At 41.1% G+C, this 24,204-nt stretch overlaps 1 protein-coding gene across 1 annotated transcript; it reads right to left on the bottom strand.

Moving 5' to 3' along the window:
• Nucleotides 1-481: 481 nt before the first annotated feature.
• Nucleotides 482-22,999, bottom strand: LOC131952047 (high-affinity choline transporter 1-like). Its single transcript, XM_059314555.1, has 8 exons — nucleotides 22,805-22,999; nucleotides 8,913-9,020; nucleotides 8,499-8,654; nucleotides 7,897-8,045; nucleotides 6,399-6,551; nucleotides 5,709-5,838; nucleotides 4,805-5,022; nucleotides 482-1,167 (listed from the first exon to the last, which is right to left on the bottom strand). Exons 1-8 carry the CDS (start codon nucleotides 22,977-22,979, stop codon nucleotides 544-546), a joined length of 1,713 nt encoding a protein of 570 aa, XP_059170538.1. The 5' UTR covers nucleotides 22,980-22,999; the 3' UTR covers nucleotides 482-543.
• Between the last annotated feature and the right edge of the window lie 1,205 nt (nucleotides 23,000-24,204).

Here is a 24,204-nt window from a genome sequence, read left to right as displayed (position 1 = left end):
CATAGCACATAAACTGTCACAGAACTTCCGGTTTCGCAGAACCGTCGCCTAGCAACGCAAAACATAAGGAAATACTATAATACATTGGCGAGAGTCTGAATGTGGGATACAATTCAGGTCAAATATTTCCAGAGAGACAACAGGAAACAGTGTAGACAAGGCCGGGTTTTTGTAGAGTAGTTCCCAAGATGTTCGCGAAAATATGTTTAAGAGTAATTCTTTGTTGGGGATATTGGGAAATCTTCATCAATGAAGAATGAAAAATCCTATTTTTGAATTTTTGAATGTTAACTGAATTTTGAGAAATTCTGTGTTTGTTTTAAATTACACCACAATCAATAAAAGAGTTTATTTTTCGAAAATATTTTTGACAAGACAAACCAAACATCATTTAGATATATTTGATTCTTTGGTATACAATTTAGTTGCTGCTGTTTCTTGTCTAGATTTTTTTAAAAAAGATTATCTGTCGTTGATGGATTGATTGTCCTTGAATCAAAAATTTGAAAAAAAATCTGGCTTTTGTTCCCTGCAAGTCTAGCACTACTGTATTAAATCGCTCCTCTTCTCCGGAAGTACTTTCTCGATGGCGGAATCTCCAGGCGTGATGAGGTCTTCGGTGGAAAACTTCAAGGCCGGGTTGACCTTGCCGTTCTCCTTCCCGTACAGCCCGAACTTGATGTGCTCATCTACACTCTCGCGTGATGCCAGCACCATCTGCTCGTCCGGGATGTTGACGATGCACATGAAGATATCCATTCGCCGAGGGAGGATCCCGCTCTCGAACAGGTATATGCTGAAGTAGGATATACTGACCAAGGTCAGGAGAGTGACCAGCATGGCTAGAGTTTTGTACGGGAAGCCTTGAACTTGGTTGACCTCGTCGAACAGGGGGAACTTGATGAGCGCGGGCAGGCCTATAGAGTGCTCACCTCCAGCTATACGGATGAACATGCCGAAGATGTACCCCCCCAGGGAGCCGTAGGTGTTGGACTTCTTGATGTAGATGACGGAGACGAGCTGGGGGAAGAGGATGACGTAGACGAGGTCGGCACAGAGGTACCAGAGGATGTAGATGGACTCGACACACAGCGCCATGGCTAGAGCCAGGGCGGACACTCCGAAAATAGCACCCCTCATGACCCAGATTATCTCCCGTTCTGACGCCTGAAATAAAAGTGTTAAAAATTTACTGTAAACATGACAATTACAAACTTTAAATTTTTAAAAATAAACAAAACTATTCATACATTGTCATAATAACGTATAAGTTACTACAGAAATTACTGTAAACATCATCTTAATAGAACCTACAATTTTTACTCACCAATTTGGTTTAAAAACTCTGAGCCTAAACATTGGGATCGTGAGCAACACAGTTTTAAACGATTTGTATCCCTTCCCATTTTGTTATCCTGCTCTCAATGGTACCTAACTCACATAAAGGTGGCTGGGCATAGTACTGACTGCACTATCCCTTCATACGCCGAGGTCACAGGTGAACTCTACTTCACTTGCCCCATGGACCATCAGGTTCGAAAAGATAACTTTTTTGTTACACATCACAAAAACTCTAAAACCCTCCACAAAATGGCGTGTCAAAGTTCTTTTATTAATAATCCTTCACTATCATCATCTTTTCCCAATAGTGCCCGACACAAGGGGCAGATAAATTAGAGTTCATCTGTTTCAATGACCTCATATACGAGGGGAGAATGTCAGCACTTGGCTTAGCCTTTTTTGTTTCCCTAACGGGAGTCAGGTACCCATCAGAGCTGTGCGGACTCCTTACGTAAATTTATTGTTTTTCATTGTAAAAAAATCGTCCTTTGTCAACTGCCACTCTCCCTACCCACGTAGCATATCTACAGAAAGTCTCCGCACCATGGCGTCATGTGACAAGAAGTTGTCTATACTTACAGCATGTGACAAGAAGTTGTCTATACTTACAGCGTGTCTAAAGACAAGAGGTTGTCTATACTTACAGCATGTGACAAGAAGTTGTCTATACTTACAGCGTGTGACAAGAAGTTGTCTATACTTACAGCATGTGACAAGAAGTTGTCTATACTTACAGCATGTGACAAGAAGTTGTCTATACTTACAGCGTGTGACTAGAAGTTGTCTATACTTACAGCGTGTGACAAGAAGTTGTCTATACTTACAGCATGTGACAAGAAGTTGTCTATACTTACAGCATGTGACAAGAAGTTGTCTATACTTACAGCGTGTGACAAGAAGTTGTCTATACTTACAGCGTGTGACAAGAAGTTGTCTATACTTACAGCATGTGACAAGAAGTTGTCTATACTTACAGCATGTGACAAGAAGTTGTCTATACTTACAGCGTGTCTAAAGACAAGAAGTTGTCTATACTTACAGCATGTGACAAGAAGTTGTCTATACTTACAGCGTGTGACAAGAAGTTGTCTATACTTACAGCATGTGACAAGAAGTTGTCTATACTTACAGCATGTGACAAGAAGTTGTCTATACTTACAGCGTGTGACAAGAAGTTGTCTATACTTACAGCGTGTGACAAGAAGTTGTCTATACTTACAGCATGTGACAAGAAGTTGTCTATACTTACAGCGTGTGACAAGAAGTTGTCTATACTTACAGCATGTGACAAGAAGTTGTCTATACTTACAGCATGTGACAAGAAGTTGTCTATACTTACAGCGTGTCTAAAGACAAGAAGTTGTCTATACTTACAGCATGTGACAAGAAGTTGTCTATACTTACAGCGTGTGACAAGAAGTTGTCTATACTTACAGCATGTGACAAGAAGTTGTCTATACTTACAGCGTGTGACAAGAAGTTGTCTATACTTACAGCGTGTGACAAGAAGTTGTCTATACTTACAGCATGTGACAAGAAGTTGTCTATACTTACAGCATGTGACAAGAAGTTGTCTATACTTACAGCGTGTGACAAGAAGTTGTCTATACTTACAGCGTGTGACAAGAAGTTGTCTATACTTACAGCATGTGACAAGAAGTTGTCTATACTTACAGCATGTGACAAGAAGTTGTCTATACTTACAGCGTGTGACAAGAAGTTGTCTATACTTACAGCGTGTGACAAGAAGTTGTCTATACTTACAGCATGTGACAAGAAGTTGTCTATACTTACAGCATGTGACAAGAAGTTGTCTATACTTACAGCGTGTGACAAGAAGTTGTCTATACTTACAGCGTGTGACAAGAAGTTGTCTATACTTACAGCGTGTGACAAGAAGTTGTCTATACTTACAGCGTGTGACAAGAAGTTGTCTATACTTACAGCGTGTGACAAGAAGTTGTCTATACTTACAGCATGTGACAAGAAGTTGTCTATACTTACAGCGTGTGACAAGAAGTTGTCTATACTTACAGCGTGTGACAAGAAGTTGTCTATACTTACAGCGTGTGACAAGAAGTTGTCTATACTTACAGCGTAAGACAAGAAGTTGTCTATACTTACAGCGTGTGACAAGAAGTTGTCTATACTTACAGCGTGTGACAAGAAGTTGTCTATACTTACAGCGTGTGACAAGAAGTTGTCTATACTTACAGCGTGTGACAAGAAGTTGTCTATACTTACAGCGTGTGACAAGAAGTTGTCTATACTTACAGCGTGTGACAAGAAGTTGTCTATACTTACAGCGTGTGACAAGAAGTTGTCTATACTTACAGCGTGTGACAAGAAGTTGTCTATACTTACAGCGTGTGACAAGAAGTTGTCTATACTTACAGCGTGTGACAAGAAGTTGTGTATACTTACAGCGTGTGACAAGAAGTTGTCTATACTTACAGCGTGTGACAAGAAGTTGTCTATACTTACCGCGTGTGACAAGAAGTTGTCTATACTTACAGCATGTGACAAGAAGTCGTCTATACTTACAGCGTGTGACAAGAAGTTGTCTATACTTACAGCGTGTGACAAGAAGTTGTCTATACTTACAGCATGTGACAAGAAGTTGTCTATACTTACAGCGTGTGACAAGAAGTTGTCCATAATTATAGCGTGTGACAAGAAGTTGTCTATACTTACAGCGTGTGACAAGAAGTTGTCTATACTTACAGCATGTGACAAGAAGTTGTCTATACTTACAGCGTGTGACAAGAAGTTGTGTATACTTACAGCGTGTGACAAGAAGTTGTCTATACTTACAGCGTGTCTAAAGACAAGAGGTTGTCTATACTTACAGCATGTGACAAGAAGTTGTCTATACTTACAGCATGTGACAAGAAGTTGTCTATACTTACAGCGTGTGACAAGAAGTTGTCTATACTTACAGCGTGTCTAAAGACAAGAAGTTGCCTATACTTACAGCATGTGACAAGAAGTGTCTATACTTACAGCATGTGACAAGAAGTTGCCTATACTTACAGCGTGTGACAAGAAGTTGTCTATACTTACAGCATGTGACAAGAAGTTGTCTATACTTACAGCGTGTCTAAAGACAAGAGGTTGTCTATACTTACAGCGTGTGACAAGAAGTTGTCTATACTTACAGCATGTGACAAGAAGTTGTCTATACTTACAGCATGTGACAAGAAGTTGTCTATACTTACAGCGTGTGACAAGAAGTTGTCTATACTTACAGCATGTGACAAGAAGTTGTCTATACTTACAGCGTGTGACAAGAAGTTGTCTATACTTACAGCGTGTGACAAGAAGTTGTCTATACTTACAGCATGTGACAAGAAGTTGTCTATACTTACAGCGTGTCTAAAGACAAGAGGTTGTCTATACTTACAGCGTGTGACAAGAAGTTGTCTATACTTACAGCATGTGACAAGATGTTGCCTATACTTACCGCATGTCTGAACACCGAGCGGTAGATGTTCCTGGCAAACATGGAGGCCGCAGACAGGATGGACGAGTCAGCAGACGACATGACGGCCGCCGAGAGGGCGCCGAGCCCCAGGAAGGTGATGGCAGGGGGGCACAGGTACTGGAGCGTCATGGGCAGAATGAGGGGCAGATCTTTAGCTGGGATGGGCACCTCACCCGGCCAGTCGGTTTTGTTCCAGTCTGGGGAAGTGGGTGGTAGGTTCAATACATTTGATTGGTCGGATCAAAGATGTCACGTGATGTCACGTGATGAGATTAACAAACATGATGGGGGGGGGGTCTTTGCTCAACCTTTTACATCATTGACAAGTAGCATAGGGGAACGGGTCATACGCACAGGTACACACACACGCACACACACAGAAATACTCAAACACACTCACATAGACACACCCAAACACACACACACAGACACACGCAATCACACACATGTACACACACGCACGCATGCTCACACACACACACACCTTGACACCAGATATACGTCACTGTAAGTTAGTCACACTTTTCTTAATGTTAGCTTCTACTTTATTAAACCACCCATGTTGCTAACAGCAGTCACCACTTGTTGTTGGTTTTAAAATGCAAACGATTGGCCGTTTTAGAACTAAAACTAAATCGTGCAGTCAGTTGCCCAATGTAAAATAAATTATGAAATTATTTGCCTAAAGTTAATAAACTGTGCAATTATTTGCCCAGTTTACAATTAATTGGGCATTTTATTATCCCAGTTTAAATTAACTGTGCAATGATTAGCCCGTGTAAATAAATTGTGCAATAACTTTCCCAGCTAATACAAGAAAGTGTGCCCCACTAAAATAAATTGTGCAACTACTTGCATAGATTAAACAAATTGCCCAACCTACCAGTAGAGGCGGCAACAGCTCCCAACAAAGCTGCAGGCGTTGCCATGACGATGCAGCCAAAGGCGGCGATGTAGGACAGGATTTGGGCCTTCAAGGCCGTCTTTGCAGACAACACGCGCTGAAAGTACACCTGAGGAGGGGGTGAGGGGTATTACGTCATGAGGTCCATGGGCAGTTTTAGACTTATTGTAATTTTTCGACTTAATACCTTGTAAGCCTTTGTACTCATAAGCGTTTGACTCCTAACGTACTGGCACTAGTAAGTTTGACGTCCCTGAGTCCACACAGCTCTAATGGGTACCTGACTTACGCCAGAGATAGTAAATGCGGCTAGGCAGACTTGTGTCCTAACTATCCCTTCACATGCGAGGTCACTAAAACAGGTGAACTCTACCTCACCTGTCTGCCCCATGGACCATAAGGTTCAAAAGGGTACTTTATCACCCTTACAATACTCACAACGTTAAAAAGCTACATTTCGTTTGTGAATGTATCATACTAAATAACGGTAAATTAGATAATTGTTTTCAACACTTTATCGAAATCTATACTATTTATTTGATTCTTTTTTTAATTAATAAAAACTGAAGCCTAAACCTCCTAGAATAAAATCCATTACTACACTTGTAAAAATGTGATTTTGATATCGTATAAAAAAGTTGAAACTATGAAAGACAAGGGGAGACAAACCTGCCAGGGGATACCACCAAACGTCAGCAACAGGAAACTGTCGATGTAGGACGGGATGACGGAGGTGGGGATGGGGTGGATCCAGTTCTGGGTGGCGTTCACGGCGATGCTGGTGGTGGCTGGATGCGTCATGGCGAAGGGTACACTGATCCACTGGATAAGGGCATTAGGAGGGAGACATTTGTTAGAGAATGGCAGTATCCTAGTTCAGTAGGTACAAACATTCGTCATACGATAAAACCTAGACACTTTAATCAATAAATTATGCAGTCTAGACAAGTACTTTAGTTTCCACACACGTATCTACGTGGTGATGTGGTTGTACAGAGGTCTACTAAAACCCTGGAGGAAGAGAGTCGGTAAAGCTAATTGTTGATAACGAAAAGTCCCGAGTTCGTTCCCCGGGCAGATGAGGCTCGACAGCTAGGGACAGCAACTCTTCTAGGTGAGAAATCTAAAAAATAAAACAACTGCAACCTCGCAGTTTGTTCTTGGTTATGGAAGCAAATCCAAAAAGAAAAACAGACTGAAATCAGAATCATAAAAGTTTTTTTGGAGAAAATCCCGTCCAACATTACAATTAATTAAGAACCATGAAGAAGAAGAAGAAAAAGATACTCAATGAAGTTATCAGAAAAATATTAAATTTCTTCTTTCTATATTATAGAAACAAACAAGGTAATTAAAAAGTCTTGTGACAATATAAGCGCATTTTCCTTATGTTATCTAAAAATAGCTCTGTCGTAGCGTAAATCAAGAGCAGGGTTAGTAAAACCATTGGTTAGTTATTAAAACGTTTTTTATTAATTTTTTTTTCAGTATTTTACATGTTTTATTTACAATAGAGTAACATGACTAAAAACCATTGCGCGCCTAGCTACTGAACGTGATGACGCAGCCAGTGAACGTGATGGCGCAGCTATTGAACGTGATGACGCGTGTGGTGTGGTTGGAAAAAATGCCTACTAATTCGGTCCAAATTTTAATTAATTAAAAAAAAATGTTTGTGACCGAACGAAAGAATATTTTTGAAAACTTTCTTCGGCAATATTGTTCTAAATTATGGCAGGAATCGATTGGTACATGTTTCAAGTCGCTAAGTGGTCTGGTTGCCGAGATATGGGCCAAAACTGCTTTTTTCGAGTTTTTTTGGCTTTTCCGGGAAATTCATGAAAGAAACCCGGAATTTTTATGGCCTATGTTCATTCTCGTAACTTGCTTAACATAATTGCTTTTGGAACTAGTCATCGATATTGCTTCGTTGAGGAGGAGATACGACTTAAAGCCCGGACACACATTCATCCATACATTCATCCATACATTCATTCATTCATTCATCCATCCATTCCCAGAAATGACGAGTTAATAAACACAATTCTCCAGAATGGAAATTGCGCTAAAACGTACGTCATATTTCTGTACATATGATAGAAGTTACGCTTATTTCACTAACCCAGAGCGTGTTGTTGGTAAATTAAGTGCATCGTTTGAAACTTACCAGGCCAAAGAAGATACAGAAGAGTTGAACCACGTCGGTGTAGGCCACCGAGTAGAGGCCACCGATGAGGGTGTAGAACAGGGCCACACAGGCAGAGATGATGATGGCCGGTCTAGGCTCAAGTTCCATGATGACAGAGAGGGTGGAACCTGGTGGAACAAGAGGGGAACATTTGTAACTTGTTGTGGAACAAGAGGGGAACATTTGTAACGTGTTGGGGAACAGGTGGGAAACATTTGTAACTTGTTGTGGAACAAGAGGGGAACATTTGTAACTTGTTGTGGAACAAGAGGGGAACATTTGTTACGTGATGTTTAACAAGACAGGAAGATTTCTAACGTGTTGTGGAACAAGTAGGGAACATTTGTAACGTGTTGTGGAAGAAGTGGGGAACATTTGTATCTTGTTGTGGAACAAGTGGGGAACATTTGTAACGTGATGTGGAACAAGTGGGGAACATTTGCTACTCCTTGGTCTTTATTTGAAAGGCCCGTCGTCACTTATTTTAAGACACAAACTTTACTAGCGTCAGGTGTTTAACGTATTCTAACCACCACAACTCAGAGTCGGGTGTTTCACTTATTCTAAGCCCCACCACTCACCTAGAGCAGCCAGCACGGCACCTGTCCAAAAGACCTCGCCCAACAGGGCTGGAATAAACAGCAGGCCTCCCATCCTCTCCCCAAACTTGATCTGGAACGGGTCAAGCATGGTGACGTAACCCTCTGTCCTCATTCGGTTGGCGAAGAACAGACCACCTGTTCACAAACACAGGTAAGTTATTGGGGTGCACGGACATTTTATTCTAATACAAGGACAGGTGAGTTATTGGCATGTACAGACATTTTATCCTAGTTATTAAGGGCAACAGTTAGGTCGTACTCTTACTGCAGTAAACCAATTTTTTATGATTGCTTGAAGTTTAAATGTTTTTTTTGTACTTTAAGATAATAAATTATTGTAACTTAATGCTGATTTGTAACTGATGTGTTTAACGAAGTAAAGAATCTACTGACCAAAGACCAAGCTCAGAGCGTATCCTACAGGCGCCTGACAGAAGAGCAACCCGCTGCTCATGATCACTTCCGCTGTTCCGTTAATGTAGGCCCCGCCCACCCATGTTGCTGAAAAAAGATGAAAGATTCATTTATCAATTTACGACAGTAACCATAGCAACATATCTAAACTAATGAACATAACTTTAAAAAAAAAAATTCACAAGAAATTGATTTTTGTACATAAAGTAAGTTTCAAAGGTTATTATTTATTTTTAACCCGTTAGTTTTTGCGAACGTTTTGTTTTCGATCATTGTCTTAGACGCAAACATTTTTTTACACGCTTTTTCTTAGGTCACAAAGTGGGGTTGTCTGGTTGTCGGATTGTTGGGTTGTCGGGTTGTCGGATTGTTGGGTTGTCGGGTTGTCTTGTTATCGGGTTGTGTTGTTATGTGGTTGTCAGGTTATCTGGTTGCCGGGTGATCTGGTTGTGTGAGTTTAGTATGGGATGGTTGTCAAAATATGTGTTAACACAAAGCACGCGAGTAGATTCCTAGGACTAGTTTAAGTAGCCAATACAAGGGGGGGGGGGCAGTAATCCAGCCAAGTGGTGGCAACATTTCATCAAGAAATATCACGTGACCGTGTCAAAAGATAACTCACGGACCAGCCCCAGGCACCCAGTAGTGCTAGTCTGACCCTCGGGCATGAGTCTGTCTTAAGGATCGATAAAGGTAGCTATTGGTAGCTGGTGGTAGCTGGTGGTAGCTGGTGGTTGTAGCTGGTTGTAGCTGGTGGTAGCTGGTGGTAGCTGGTGGTAGCTGATGGTAGCTGGTGGTTGTAGCTGGTGGTAGCTGGTGGTAGCTGGTGGTAGCTGGTGGTAGCTGATGGTAGCTGGTGGTAGCTGGTGGTAGCTGGTGGTAGCTGGTGGTAGCTGATGGAAGCTGGTGGTAGCTGATGGTAGCTGGTGGTAGCTGGTGGTAGCTGGTGGTAGCTGGTGGTAGCTGGTGGTATCTGAGGGTAGCTATTGGTAGCCACTGGTATCTGAGGGTAGCTATTGGTAGCCAGTGGTATCTGAGGGTAGCTGGTAATAGCCAGTGGTATCTGAGGGTAGCTATTGGTAGCCAGTGGTATCTTAGGGTAGCTATTGGTAGCCACTGGTATCTGAGGGTAGCTATTGGTAGCCAGTGGTATCTGAGGGTAGCTATTGGTAGCCAGTGGTACCTTAGGGTAACTATTGGTAGCCAGTGGTATCTGAGGGTAGCTATTGGTAGCCACTGGTATCTGAGGGTAGCTATTGGTAGCCAGTGGTATCTGAGGGTAACTATTGGTAGCCAGTGGTATCTTAGGGTAGCTATTGGTAGCCAGTGGTATCTTAGGGTAGCTGGTAATAGACAGTGGTATCTGAGGGTAGCTATTGGTAGCCAGTGGTATCTGAGGGTAGCTATTGGTAGCCAGTGGTATCTGAGGGTAGCTATTGGTAGCCAGTGGTATCTGAGGGTAGCTATTGGTAGCCAGTGGTATCTTAGGGTAGCTGGTAATAGCCAGTGGTATCTGAGGGTAGCTATTGGTAGCCACTGGTATCTGAGGGTAGCTATTGGTAGCCAGTGGTATCTTAGGGTAGCTGGTAATAGCCAGTGGTATCTGAGGGTAGCTATTGGTAGCCAGTGGTATCTGAGGGTAGCTATTGGTAGCCAGTGGTATATGAGGATAGGCAGTTGTAGCTATTGGTAGCAAGTAGTAGCTAATGCTAGCAATTGTGACGTCCGATTACCCCCTTTTTAGTAAAATATAAGAAGTTATTCCTTTAGCACACCCCCCCCCTTCTTTCTCTAATGCTGTTAGATTCGCATATTTCTAACATAATTTACTTTTGTATACAAAATTATCCCCTTAATTTTACAAAGTATTCAATTATGGTGTAGTTACTGTCCTCTATTTTAAAGAATAATCGATTCCAGCCTTATGATTATGCCCACCCTTTGATACAACGTGATCAAACGGTATCGAACCTTGTCATCATTTGCTGCCTGATTACGTGTCGTATTTCTCGCCTAAACTCTTCACAAGAGGCTTGCCATTCACTCAACGCTGTTGTTATTTGTGCGGTTACTCCCCCTCAACCCTGTTGTTATTTATTGGGTTATTCCCCCTTAACACTGCTAGTAGCTGGGTTTCCCCACAACATTGCAAGTTGTTAGTTTATTCCCCTCCCCCCCCCCCCCTTTTTTTCCCCTTAAGCTGCGTTGTTTGTCGGGTTATTGCCTATCAACGCTAAAGAAGTTGGGTTATTTCCCTTTAACAATGATTGCGGTAGGTTATTTCCAAATATCACTGCCAGTCATTGTGTAATCTTGTCCAAATACTGTAAATTAATGTAGCATTTCGTCCGACTGATCAGTTTGTCAAACTAGATCCATCCAGCAATACAAACAACACACCATTATCTGACTGACAATACAACACAAAGACTGTTTCAGCAGGACAACCCACAGACCACCAGACCACAGACCATTAGACTGCCCATAGACCACCGACCATTAGCCTGCCCACCGACCATTAGACTGCCCACAGACCACCCACCATTAGACTGCCCACAGACCAGCGTCCATTAGACTGCCCACAGACCACCGACCACCTGCCCCTAACGAGCAGGGCTGGGAGCAGTCTGTAGTAAATTGGTCCAATAACGCCGGCCCTGCCTCAACGTTCTACAGACCACGGTAGTGGGGGACTGCTCTGTACGGTTCTTGCGGTTTTTTCCTGACATGTTCGGCAAATAGTGTATTGATTTGACGGGTACATAGCCACTGGCCAGCACATTTATCTGCTTCAGACCTCGGTATCCAACTCGTAACAACTGATGAGATTGGCTTTTTTTAAGCAGGCACAGTAGTTTATCTTTAAATATATTCAATAGTTTATCTTTAAATAGATTTTATCCCTAGAGAATCGAGACGTCATCTAACAGTTGATTAAGATTTTAAAAATATTGGGTCAGATTTTTAAATTCGTATTTCTAATCACGTACGCATTTTTAAAAAAAAAAAATGTTCTTTTGGCTGGAATAATAATACTATTCTTAGTCAAATTTAAACTTTATTGGATGCCTGCAATAGAACTTTTTAATATTATTAGTTGACCTGCCTATACAATTTTAGACGGTTGTGTCCAGTAGTGGTGGCTCATAGGCTGGCAATTTTCTATCTATATCACAGCGTGATAGGAACTTTAGCGACATACGGATATACTATCAGATATACGGATACAATGGCATACATATATAGGCCTACTGTCAGATATAAGGACATAACAACGTACAGACTTATAGATATACTACCAGACATAAAGACACCACAACGAGAAAAAATACCATATACTGCATACCAAAATATGGCAGACCATATAACACACACTTCCGGAATACCAGATATTTCACAGCAACATACACTTACACCATCCACCATCAATTGACGTACGGTACCGTGGACAAACGTGGCCAACAGTTCATCGTCGTCAGATAGACCAGTAGAATTTACCCCAGCAAATTATTCATAACGATTCAAACTACTCTGCTGTTTAGATTTTTACTTCCTAAGATTTTCTGAAGATTTTTTTGTATGTTGTGTTGTTTGAGGGGTTTATGAGATGGCTCTAGCAGTATATAAGAAAAATATGTATTGATATAACAAATAGAACTAGTGTCTGATGTTACAAGTATAGTTAGTAATCTTCTGATACTAATAACATCACGAGCTTCACAAACATCACACAAATCACAAATATGATATTCATCCAAAACGTCACAAAAATAACAAACATCACACATATCACAAATATGATATACATTCAAAACATCACAAAAATAACAAACATCACACATATCACAAATATGATATACATCCAAAACATCACAACAATAACAAACATCAAATATATATCCAAATCATCACAAAAATAACAAACATAAAATTTTGATATACACCCAAAATATCACAAAAATAAAAACATCAAATATGATATACACCCAAAATATCACAAAAATAAAAACATCACACAAATATGATATACATTCAAAACGTCACAAACATCACAGCAATGTCCTGATCTCACAAGAACCACAAACCTCCAAACATCACAAACGATGTTCTAACACTCCCTATAACAAGTAGACAGGATTATTGATTTTACCCGTTACAAATCAGAACTCCAGCACGACATATTTCAATATTTTTTATATCGAAAATGTTCATAAATAGAATGTGTAAAACTTTGTACTTTAAAAGGAGCAGCATCCGAATATAATTAAGTAGACCCTACCGGCTGTGATATAAAGTATTATAAAGCGAAAATTTGTTTTTCTTTCTATCTTCTGTCGGATTGTCATGTTAATTTACAAATCCTTTATGATATATATATATATATATATATATATATATATATATATATATATATATATATATATATATATATATACATATTATTGTGATGGTTTATTCCTCTGTAAAGAAACGTCATTATTTATACCACCATATACCCTTTTCTTATAAATAGCAGAATATATGACTATATTTTCATCCTCAACGCCAAAACTGTTTATTAATATACCAACGTTTTTTTTTTTTAAAAAAGCTAAACTATTATTAAAAAAATAAATAAATGTATCAACTTTTAATTCAGGAATTATGACAACATTCTTAAAAATCTGACCCTCCTTGCTAACCCGACGTTTTATCGGCACGAAAGAGAAGCCGGTGAATCCCTAAACTCGTCCCCTGTGTCGTCACGTCGTTCGAAGCGGGTAGGATAAATTTCCCTGGGGCACTGGGGGAACTAATGACCGGGGCCGATACAGACGTTTAGCCATTGATGAACTGGCGGAGCGGTGAAGGGACAAAAATAGCTTCAAAAGCGCAACCCAGTTCGTTACAAGTTGTTAGAAGAGTTTCTTTGGTAAAATTTTAAAAACTGTAGAAACTGTGTGGATTGTAGTTTATATATAAAACTATTGAATTTTGGTTAATGATTACCTATGAAGGTTATAGGTTTATGGAATATGGTTGTTAATGCGTTTTAAGCTAAAGTTACTGAAAATTGATTCATAATTCTGGACATTTTTTTTAAACTGCGAAAAAACCTGTATACACATATTTGTATATCGAATACTGTTGGTTTCTATTAAGGCTCCTGTTGTACTTAAGTCATTTTCGTCACTAGCCCGATGACTCTTGTTATGCTCATCTTCTTTTCCGCCCGTGCCCAAGACAATTGGGGTAGATGAAGTAGAGTTCATCTGTTTCAGAGACCTCGGCATATGAAACGATAGTGTGCTCAGCACTATACCCAGCCGCCTTTTATCCCCCTATGGTGAGTTGGGTATCTGTCAGAGCTGGGTGGACACAGGGACGTACTACTGACTTGAGCCCGGATTTGAACTCAAGACTTTCGGTTAAGTAGTCTAGCGCTCTACCTCTAAGCCACGCCATCACCTTAACCCTATCATAGCCCTTCTTTAACCCACTACACATCGTAACCCGCCTCAGACCAGCACCAAACTAGCCCTACCCCTGGGCATGATAGCTCCCTCTGTCCAATTCAAAACCTCACGACGACCTTGCCAGATTGTACATTTGAATTCCAACCTGCCATGCACAACTAGCTCAATATTTTCTCCAATTACTGTGTGAGCCAAAAAAAAAATCTTGAGCACACAACACATAACCGCGTCCCCTAATTTCACCTTTCATTTAGGAAATGGCCGTAATTATAGGCCGGGCGCCTGTAAAATAATACAAATAACAGACGTGTGTATTGATTAAGTTGGCCAGGTTTTTCAGCATTTCCCCGCCATCTTCTGTAGCCTGGAACAATCGGACGCGCATGCGCTTTGGTCTTGTAATGATAGCCAGATTTTTTCTCCCCCCACTTGCCGATTGTAGCGTTGGATAAGCAAGCTTAATGTAAGGCAATGTCTTTAAATAGATTTATTAGTTCAGAAAATCTGGACAGGGTGTACGTGACACTCACGTGACGTGACATCGAACGTGACATTAAGTCACGTGAGATTAACGTGATTAAAAAATCAGGAACATGAGTTTAGGAAGTGATCTGAATAACGCGGCTCATGGGCCGTATGTAGATATCTTTGATGGGCCGTATGTAGATATCTTTGATGGAATTAACGCGGCTCTCTTGATTAGGTTTAACGTAGGTCAACTACATGGAGATGGTTAACTAACTTAGTTTATCGTTGTGTATACGGCGTGGTCTGATGATACAGCTTATGTCCGCTAACCTGAAAGTCTCAAGTCTATAGGACCTCCCAACTCTGATGGTTACCTGACTCATGTTAGTGAAACAAAGGCGGCTGACCACACTCTTCATAGTGTCGAGGACACAGAAAAAAGTGAATTCTAGTTCACTTGCCGCCAGGTTTGAAAGGAAACTTTACTTTTTTAAAATGTCTCTTTACTGTGGATGAGGCACGACTCCCCCCCCCCCCCCCGCGATATCTTTTAGTTTTGACATGACCAGGAAACGCTACAAATACCACCATAGTGTTCACAGATTTTAGGAAACACAAACACCGCCAGAACTTGAATACCACCCAACAGTCCCCGGAAGAGAACTCTACATTTCCACTCCGAACTAAATGCCAGATAATTTCCACCAAATCTAAAACCCACCCAGTAGTCCAGCGACCTAATTACCACCCAGCCGTCCCCTCTCCTTAAGATAATGGCCCGAGTGAGTGGGGAAGATGTTTAAATGTCTCAGTGTCGTGTAAGGCAATCGTAAACAAAACCTGTTTTATCTAAGGCGGGGCCCGGGAGGGGGGGGGGGGACGAGCTAGTGAGGGGGAGGGCATTGGTAAGGGGGCGAATGAGTAAAAGACGTTGATTTAAAAACAAATACCAAATCTCTTTATCCTAGACTAGACGTGGGGTGGAGAATGTGTGTTTGGGAGTTGTGTATGGCTGTGTTGTGTTTGGGAGTTGTGTATGGCTGTGTTGTGTTTGGGAGTTGTGTGTGGCTGTGTTGTGTTTGGGAGTTGTGTGTGTGTCTGTGTTGTGTTTGGGAGTTGTGTGTGTCTGTGTTGTGTTTGGGGATTGTGTGTGTCTGTGTTGTGTTTGGGGATTGTGTGTATCTGTGTTGTGTTTGGAAGTTGTGTGTGACTGTGTTGTGTTTGGGAGTTGTGTGTGGCTGTGTTGTGTTTGGGATTGTGTGTGACTGTGTTGTGTTTAGAAGTTGTGTGTGTCTGTGTTGTGTTTGGAAGTTGTGTGTGTCTGTGTTGTGTTTGGGAGTTGTGTGTGGCTGTGTTGTGTTTGGGAGTTGTGTGTGGCTGTGTTGTGTTTGGGATTATGTGTGTCTGTGTTGTGTTTGGGAGTTGTGTGTGTCTGTGTTGTGTTTGGGGATTGTGTGTGTCTGTGTTGTGTTTGGGGATTGTGTGTATCTGTGTTGTGTTTGGGAGTTGTGTGTGACTGTGTTGTGTTTGGGAGTTGTGTGTGGCTGTGTTGTGTTTGGGATTGTGTGTGACTGTGTTGTGTTTGGAAGTTGTGTGTGTCTGTGTTGTGTTTGGAAGTTGTGTGTGTCTGTGTTGTGTTTGGGAGTTGTGTGTGGCTGTGTTGTGTTTGGGAGTTGTGTGTGGCTGTGTTGTGTTTGGGATTGTGTGTGTCTGTGTTGTGTTTGGGAGTTGTGTGTGGCTGTATGTGTAAACGTGAGTGGGAGGACGGTGTGTGTGGGGGGAAAGGGGGGTGTATTTCTAGAAAAAACATTCCGTAATATCTAAGACTGTAGTTTTGCAATGAACAGCATGGTCAAGCGGTAGAGAACGCAAACTCTTACCACAAAGTCTTGGGGTCGGTTATAAGTACTCGGCATGGAAGAGTAAAACAAATTTCTACCTTACTGGAAGTGCTATGGTGGGCTTCTATAGCTAGCAAAAGAAATATTTTGTCTGAGATCATTTGTCCTGAGATCATTTGTCATGGAACCCGAATTTCAACTTTTACAGTAGTCTACATTCACGTTTACATTCATCTATCTAGCATAACAAGATACGTGCCGAACAAAAATCAATACAGAATGTGTATAAACCAATCATTAAATGATCGATAGAACGAAAACACTCAAGATGAACATATTTAAAACAGGGGAGGGAACCGCCATCAATATCCGCTTGAAATATGATCACTTTCTCAAGGGGGATAACTTGCTTCTAGTTATCGTTACTGTTTTGCATCAATTGGGGAATGATGCTACATGTACTGAAGACCTGAGGTTTTTTTTTTAACATTGCTAATTAGAGTTAGATTTACGCTTAAGATTTTCGGTTCATTAATTGTATTACACAAATGAATATTATTGTGTCCTATTTAAAAAAGAAAAAATCAAATTTATTCATATTTTTTATTTTGTAAAATATTACAGCCTTAGGATTTGAACACTCAGACATTCTCTATTGATAATGAAACATGATTGATTATCTGAGATTTGATACTAAAATGTATACTGAGTCAAGGTATCAGTCAGAATGAAGCAGTGTTATTATAAATCGTCGTCATCATTGTGCGCAATGAGGCAATATAATTCTGAGAAGTAAAACAGTGCTTATACCAGTCTGAGGCAATACAATAAAAACACTTTTTAAAAATAAGACTGGATGTGATACAAAAATTTCACACAGCACATAAAAATTGCATATTGAAAAGACGCATCAGCGGACAGTCAACCCACTTGGCTAATCCTAACGCTAACGGCGTCTAGGTTAAAAAATAACGCATCAGTGGACGGTTATCCCACTTGGCTAATCCTAACGCTTTCGGCGTCTAGGTTAAAAAATAACGCATCAGTGGACGGTTATCCCACTTGGCTAATCCTAACGCTAACGGCGTCTAGGTTAAAAAATAACGCATCAGTGGACAGTTATCCCACTTGGCTAATCCTAACGCTAACGGCGTCTAGGTTAAAAAATAACGCATCAGTGGACAGTTATCCCACTTGGCTAATCCTAACGCTAACGGCGTCTAGGTTAAAAAATAACGCATCAGTGGACAGTTATCCCACTTGGCTAATCCTAACGCTAACGGCGTCTAGGTTAAAAAATAACGCATCAGTGGACAGTTATCCCACTTGGCTAATCCTAACGCTAACGGCGTCTAGGTTAAAAAATAACGCATCAGTGGACAGTTATCCCACTTGGCTAATCCTAACGCTAACGGCGTCTAGGTTAAAAAATAACGCATCAGTGGACGGTTATCCCACTTGGCTAATCCTAACGCTAACGGCGTCTAGGTTCCATTGTGCAGGACGCCGCCATGACGGCGGAAGTGGGAACTTAACGCTCGTAGCGGACATGTTGTAAACAATCCAAATTATCGGTGGCGACGCTTAGTGCAATTATACGCCACCAGCAATCTGATCGAAGGGATAAGAATAGATGGGGGGGGGGGGGGGGGGGCTGGACTTTTTGTCAAGGTTAAATAAGGGGATTACTGGGCAATTATTTTTTTTTCTAATTTGATTTTTTTGTCTCTAAAAAAATAAGGGAGAGGGAACTTAAATACAGTAGGGTTAAACTGGTCTGGACGTGATACTTCATTCTTGATGGTACGTTGATTGTACAGAGTTGAAGGTAGGTTGGTATATGGATGCTGCTGATGGTATTTGGATGTTGGTGATATGTTGTTATTTGGATGTTGGTGATATGATGTAATTACGATGCTAAAATTGTGTGTGAATTTTGATGTTGTTTGATATGTTGGTAGTTGTGTGTTAGTTGTGTGTTAGTATTTGGATGTTGGTTATATGTTGTTGATTGAGAGAAATCTAGCAAGATCAGACGTAGAAATCTGGCAACTGGACCAAAAATCTGGCAAGATTAGACCAAGAAATCTGGCAAGGCTAGACCGAGAAATCTGGTAAAATTGTACTGAGAAATCTGCCAAGAATGTACTGAGAAATCTCTCAAGATTGTACCGAGAAATCTGTCAAGATTGTACCGAAAAATCTGGCAAGATTGTACCGAGAAATCTGGCAAGACTAGTATTCGAAATCTGTCAAGATTGTACTGAGAAATCTGGCAAGATTGTACCGAGAAATCTGGCAAGGCTAGGCCGAGAAATCTGGCAAGATTGTACAGAGAAATCTGGCAAGATTGTACCGAGAAATCTGGCAAGATTGTACCGAGAAATCTGTCAAGATTGTACCGAGAAATCTGGCAAGATTGTACCTAGAAATCTGTCAAGATTGTACCGAGAAATCTGGCAAGATTGTACCGAGAAATCTGGCAAGACTAGTCTTAGAAATCTGGCAAGATTGTACCGAGAAATCTGGCAAGATTTACCGAGAAATCGGTCATGCTTGTAATGAGAAATCTGGCAAGATTGTACCGAGAAATCTGTCAAGATTGTACCGAGAAATCTGTCAAGATTGTACCGAGAAATCTGTCAAGATTGTACCGAGAAATCTGGCAAGATTGTATCGAGAAATCTGGCAAGATTGGACCCATCTAGTGTACACAAACACACTGAACGTCCACCACTTGCCCCCCCCCCCCCCGCCTCAAGTGTGTGTCCACTATCCAGGTCACCAAGTAGACTTTCTTATCGAAATACGCTGGTTTGATACAATCATAATTAGTTGTTCAAGTTCAGGTGATTGCAGTATACATTAGAATAAAGTCGCATATTTTGTAGAACTGCTATTTGTAATACAAGTTATCGTGAAAAAATGTTTTTATTACTAATTTCGCAATTCATTTATTTGAAACAGTTATTCATTGCAAAACTGTTCATTAAGTAACGTAATCAATACAAATACAATAAAATGATTTTGGTTTTAAAATTGAAAAAAAAATATAATTAACAACGATAATTAACGAAACAAAATTAAATGCGACTAGAACATAATTTTTAAAATTCTTGAAAATTCCAATTACTCGTTAACTTAACCAAATCTCCCCCGCCCTGCCCCCTTCTCAATCCCCACCCCTCAAAACCACCAACAACCCTAATTGCAGCTCCCACCCCCTCCCTTCCCCCAATCAGTGAAATCTGCAGACGACCCAGGGGAAAATTCATGTTCCATGTTGAGTGATTAAACCCGTCTACAAATCCTTCCAGAAAATTCCTCGACATTTTTCCCTAGTCCCTGGATTGAGACAGAAAATCTTTAAGGCGGAAACAAGACGACAGAAACAAAATATCGTGGTGGGCGCCTGTGGAGAAAAAAACAGGGGAGATAACTTGTCTACAGAGTTATTGATCTTTCCTCCGGCGAAATTCGGACCAAGGTAAAAGTTAAACAATTTGACAGAAGAGTCGGGGAAACCTTACGAGATTTGGCCAAGAAAAGACAAAAGGAGCAATATTACGAGATTTGGCCAACCGATGAGAGAACTTGGAAAAAAAAATTCGAGATGTGGCTAATAAAGGAGAGTAGGTTAGAGATTACGAGATTTAGTTAATTCAGGGGAGTAGTTTAGAGCACGAAATTTATTAAATACAAGAGAGTAGTTAGAGATTACGAGATTTGGCCAGTATAAGAAAGTAGGCAAGAGATTACGAGATTTAACAAATATAAGAAATTAATTTTGTGATTACGAGATTTAGCCTATACAGGGAATAGTTTAGAGTACGAGATTTAGTAAATACAAGAGAGTAAGTTTGAGATTACGAGATTTAACAAATATAAAAAAGTAAGTTTGAGATTACGAGATTTAACAAAATAAAGAACAGATTATACATTGGGAGATTAGTCCAATAAAAGAGAGTAGGCTAGACACTAGGAGATTTAACAAATAACAAGCTCAGATTAGAGATTACGAGAGTTGGCCAAAATGAAATGAGTAGGGTAGAGATTTTGTTTGAATGGTTGGTATGGATGTGTGGGGTGGATGGTTGGGTACTGAATGGGGAGTGCATTGTTGGAATAGGGACTTGGTGATGGTTGGGGGGGGGGTGGTAGAAACGACCAGAAGGAATGTAGTGCGGCCCTTTACGATGGATGAGTTCATTTATGATAGATTGGATAATTGTGAAATAGATGGGATAATTGTGAAATAGATTTGACAATTGTGAAGTAGATGGGATGAAGTGAAGGGATATGAGAAGTTTGTGGGTCTGGGGTGGGGGTGCTAGCGTGAGTGAATATTAGTTTGATATATTCTGGAAGAACTAAGTTAGTCTCCATTGCACCCAAATAATAATGAACCTAATTCTTGCTGTATGCCTGGGCGTGTACAGTCCTTTTGTAGTTAATAGCTGATGTCTGGTGCTGTATGTCGCATGCCGGATGCCGGATCTGTCGAGTGTATAACAAGCGGTGCACATCCAAGGTAATCGATACTTTAATGGTTAGAAACGTGACGATCTCGATGCGGAAGTCTCAAGCGCTGTGCTAATTAGGCTGATTATAAGACTAGGCTGTTCCCTACTGATTACAGGACTAGGTTCTTCCCTGTAAGAGGTGGTTAGTGCATTGATTGGTAGCAAGTGCTACGTCTGCTACACAGAATGAACCCTATGAGTGTAATGCTAGCACTAGCTACATGTGCTTAACAGCAGAAAAATAGTATAGATTATGTTATAGAGATGAATGTTCATCTTACTAAAGTTACATGAACTTCTCTCGTGTTTGTTGTGTTGATGATTTTTCAATTAACCTACACATCTTCACTTTTCAAATAAGAGGGTGTGGTTAATACTCTAAGAAAAGTAAATTTTTAAAATCTGTGATAGGTAACTCCACAATATCTAACATAGGTAACTCCACAATATCTAAGATAGGTAACTCCACAATATCTAAGATATGTAACTCCACAATATCTAACATAGGTAACTCCACAATATCTAAGATAGGTATCTCCACGATATCTAAGATAGGAAACTCCACCAAACTTAGGTAACTCCACAGAATCTAAAAAAAAGTAGTTCTACATCAAATTAAGAAGCTAAACCAACATGACAAGAATATTTCTTGTAAACTTAAAAAATTGAACTACTAAAAGTACATAACCTAACAATGTGAATGCCCTATAGCAAAGAAAACTAAATTTAAAGAGCTAAAGTAAATGTCTTTGCATGAACTTCATAAGGTAAATTCACATGAGCTACGAAAGGTAACATCAAATGTATCTATAAATCTACCGGCAACACGTTGCTAAAGATACATTAATTGTTATAGTTATAGTCAGGGATAGCATCAGGATTAAGGTTAATGATAAGAAAATATATCTTGTTTAGGGCGATGATCATGTTTACCTTGGCGAAACTGGACTCCCCCCTCCCCCATCCCCAGGCAGATACCTTGTTTATCTGGCCGGAACTAGTTTTCCCCACCAACAATCACAGGCGCTTTTCTTGCTTTCCTGGGAACTGAGCGAAGCTAGACTCCCCCTTTCCATTCCAAGGCAGATATTTTATTTACTTGGGCAGAGCCGAATCCCCCCCCCCCCCCGCCCCTCAATCCCCAGGCAGATACCTTGTTTATCTGGCCTGAACTAGCCCCCCCCCCCCCACATCCATCCCAGGCGATTATCTTGTGTTCTGGGACCTGGGCGGAACTAGACCCCCCCACCCCATTTCTAGACAGATTTACTATTTACCTGGGCAGAGCCGAATTCCCCTCCCCACCCTCCAGGCAGATACATCTCCCGGAACTAGCCCCCCCCCCCCCCCCACACCATCCCAGGCGATTATCTTTTTTACCTGGGACCTGGGCGGAACTAGACTCTCCTCCCCCCCCCCCCCCAATTTCTAGGCAGATATCTTATTTACCTGGGCAGAGACGAAATCCCCCCATCCCCTGGCAGATACATTGTTCACCAAGGCTGGAGCTAGTCTAGCCCCTTCCCCATCTTGTTTACCAAGGTTGTAGCCGGACCATGCACACAAACACTGCCGACACTCACCCGTCATGGTAAATATCCCAATGATGAGGCCGATGTTGCGTCCAGCCAGCATAACCTCCTCAGTCTCCGTGCTGTCCCCCGTCTTCTTGGACTTCCGGGATGCCCAGATGCCCACGGCCACGATAAGGACATAGAAGAGGATGATGGCGATAAGTCCAGGGATGTGGATGGCCATGGCGTCAGTGTTGTGTCAAAACTGGTCTGAGGAGGGAAACAAAAGGGCTCATTGGTCACATGTTAACATATACAGATTATGCATAAACATATATATATATATATATATATATATATATATATATATATATATATATATATATATATATATATACGTGGTCGCGCAGTTTTAATCCTTCCTGCTCTTGTTCCAGAATGTGTTCCCATACTTAAATACGCCAAATATCTTCGGGTCCAGCAAAAAAATAAATGGGGATTAGTGAAGACTTCTCAATATGGTAATGACCATCTTATTCCTATCAGATAACAGAAAAACTCTACTTCATCTGTTATACCGAATGTCAAAACTGAAACTTAGTGAATTTTCGTTTTTATTCTCCTCTCAGTATAGACCAGCCATTAACCCTACCACTTAACGACAACCCAACCACATCACACCAACCCTACCATATTACACCAACCCAACTACATCACACCAACCCAACCACATTACACCAACCCAACCACATCACACCAACCCAACCACATCACACCAAACCAACAACATCACATCAACCCAACTACATCACACCAACCCAACAACATCACATCAACCCAACCACTTCACACTAACCCAAACACATCACACTAACCCAACAACATCACACAAACCTAACCACATCACACCAACCCGACCACATCACACCAACCCAACCACTTCACACTAACCCAACCACATCACACCAACCCAACCACATCACATCACACCAACCCTACCATATTACACCAACCCAACTACATCACACCAACCCAACCTCATTACACCAACCCAACCACATCACACCAACCCAACAACATCACACCAACCCAACCTCATCACATCAACCCAACCACATTATGTCAATCCAGCCACATCACACCAACCCAACCACATCGCACCAACCCAACCACATCACACCAACCCAACAACATCACACCAACCCAACCTCATCACATCAACCCAACCACATTATGTCAATCCAGCCACATCACACCAACCCAACCACATCGCACCAACCCAACCACATCACACCAACCCAACCACATCACACTAACCCAACCACACACATCACACCAACCCAACCACATCACACCAACCCAACCACATCACACCAACCCAACCACATCACACCAACCCAACCACATCACACCAACCCAACCACATCACACCAACCCAACCACATCACACCAACCCAACCACATCACAC

This window comes from Physella acuta, unplaced genomic scaffold, assembly GCF_028476545.2.
Source record: "Physella acuta isolate Inbredline_101_S28 unplaced genomic scaffold, ASM2847654v3 ptg000008l, whole genome shotgun sequence".
NCBI lineage: Eukaryota > Metazoa > Mollusca > Gastropoda > Physidae > Physella > Physella acuta.
Note: the sequence above shows the minus strand (reverse complement) of the source record. Positions and strands in the feature narration are given on the sequence as shown.

Excerpts from the sequence above, each read along its gene's own strand:
- LOC131952047 (XM_059314555.1), bottom strand. The coding sequence starts at position 22,979 with ATGGCCATCCACATCCCTGGACTTATCGCCATCATCCTCTTCTATGTC. Across the intron at positions 5,839-6,398 it reads TTGGTGGTATCCCCTGGCAG|GTGTACTTTCAGCGCGTGTT; the intron begins GTTTGTCTCCCC and ends CCCCCTCCTCAG. Across the intron at positions 5,023-5,708 it reads AGCTGTTGCCGCCTCTACTG|ACTGGAACAAAACCGACTGG; the intron begins GTAGGTTGGGCA and ends CCACTTCCCCAG.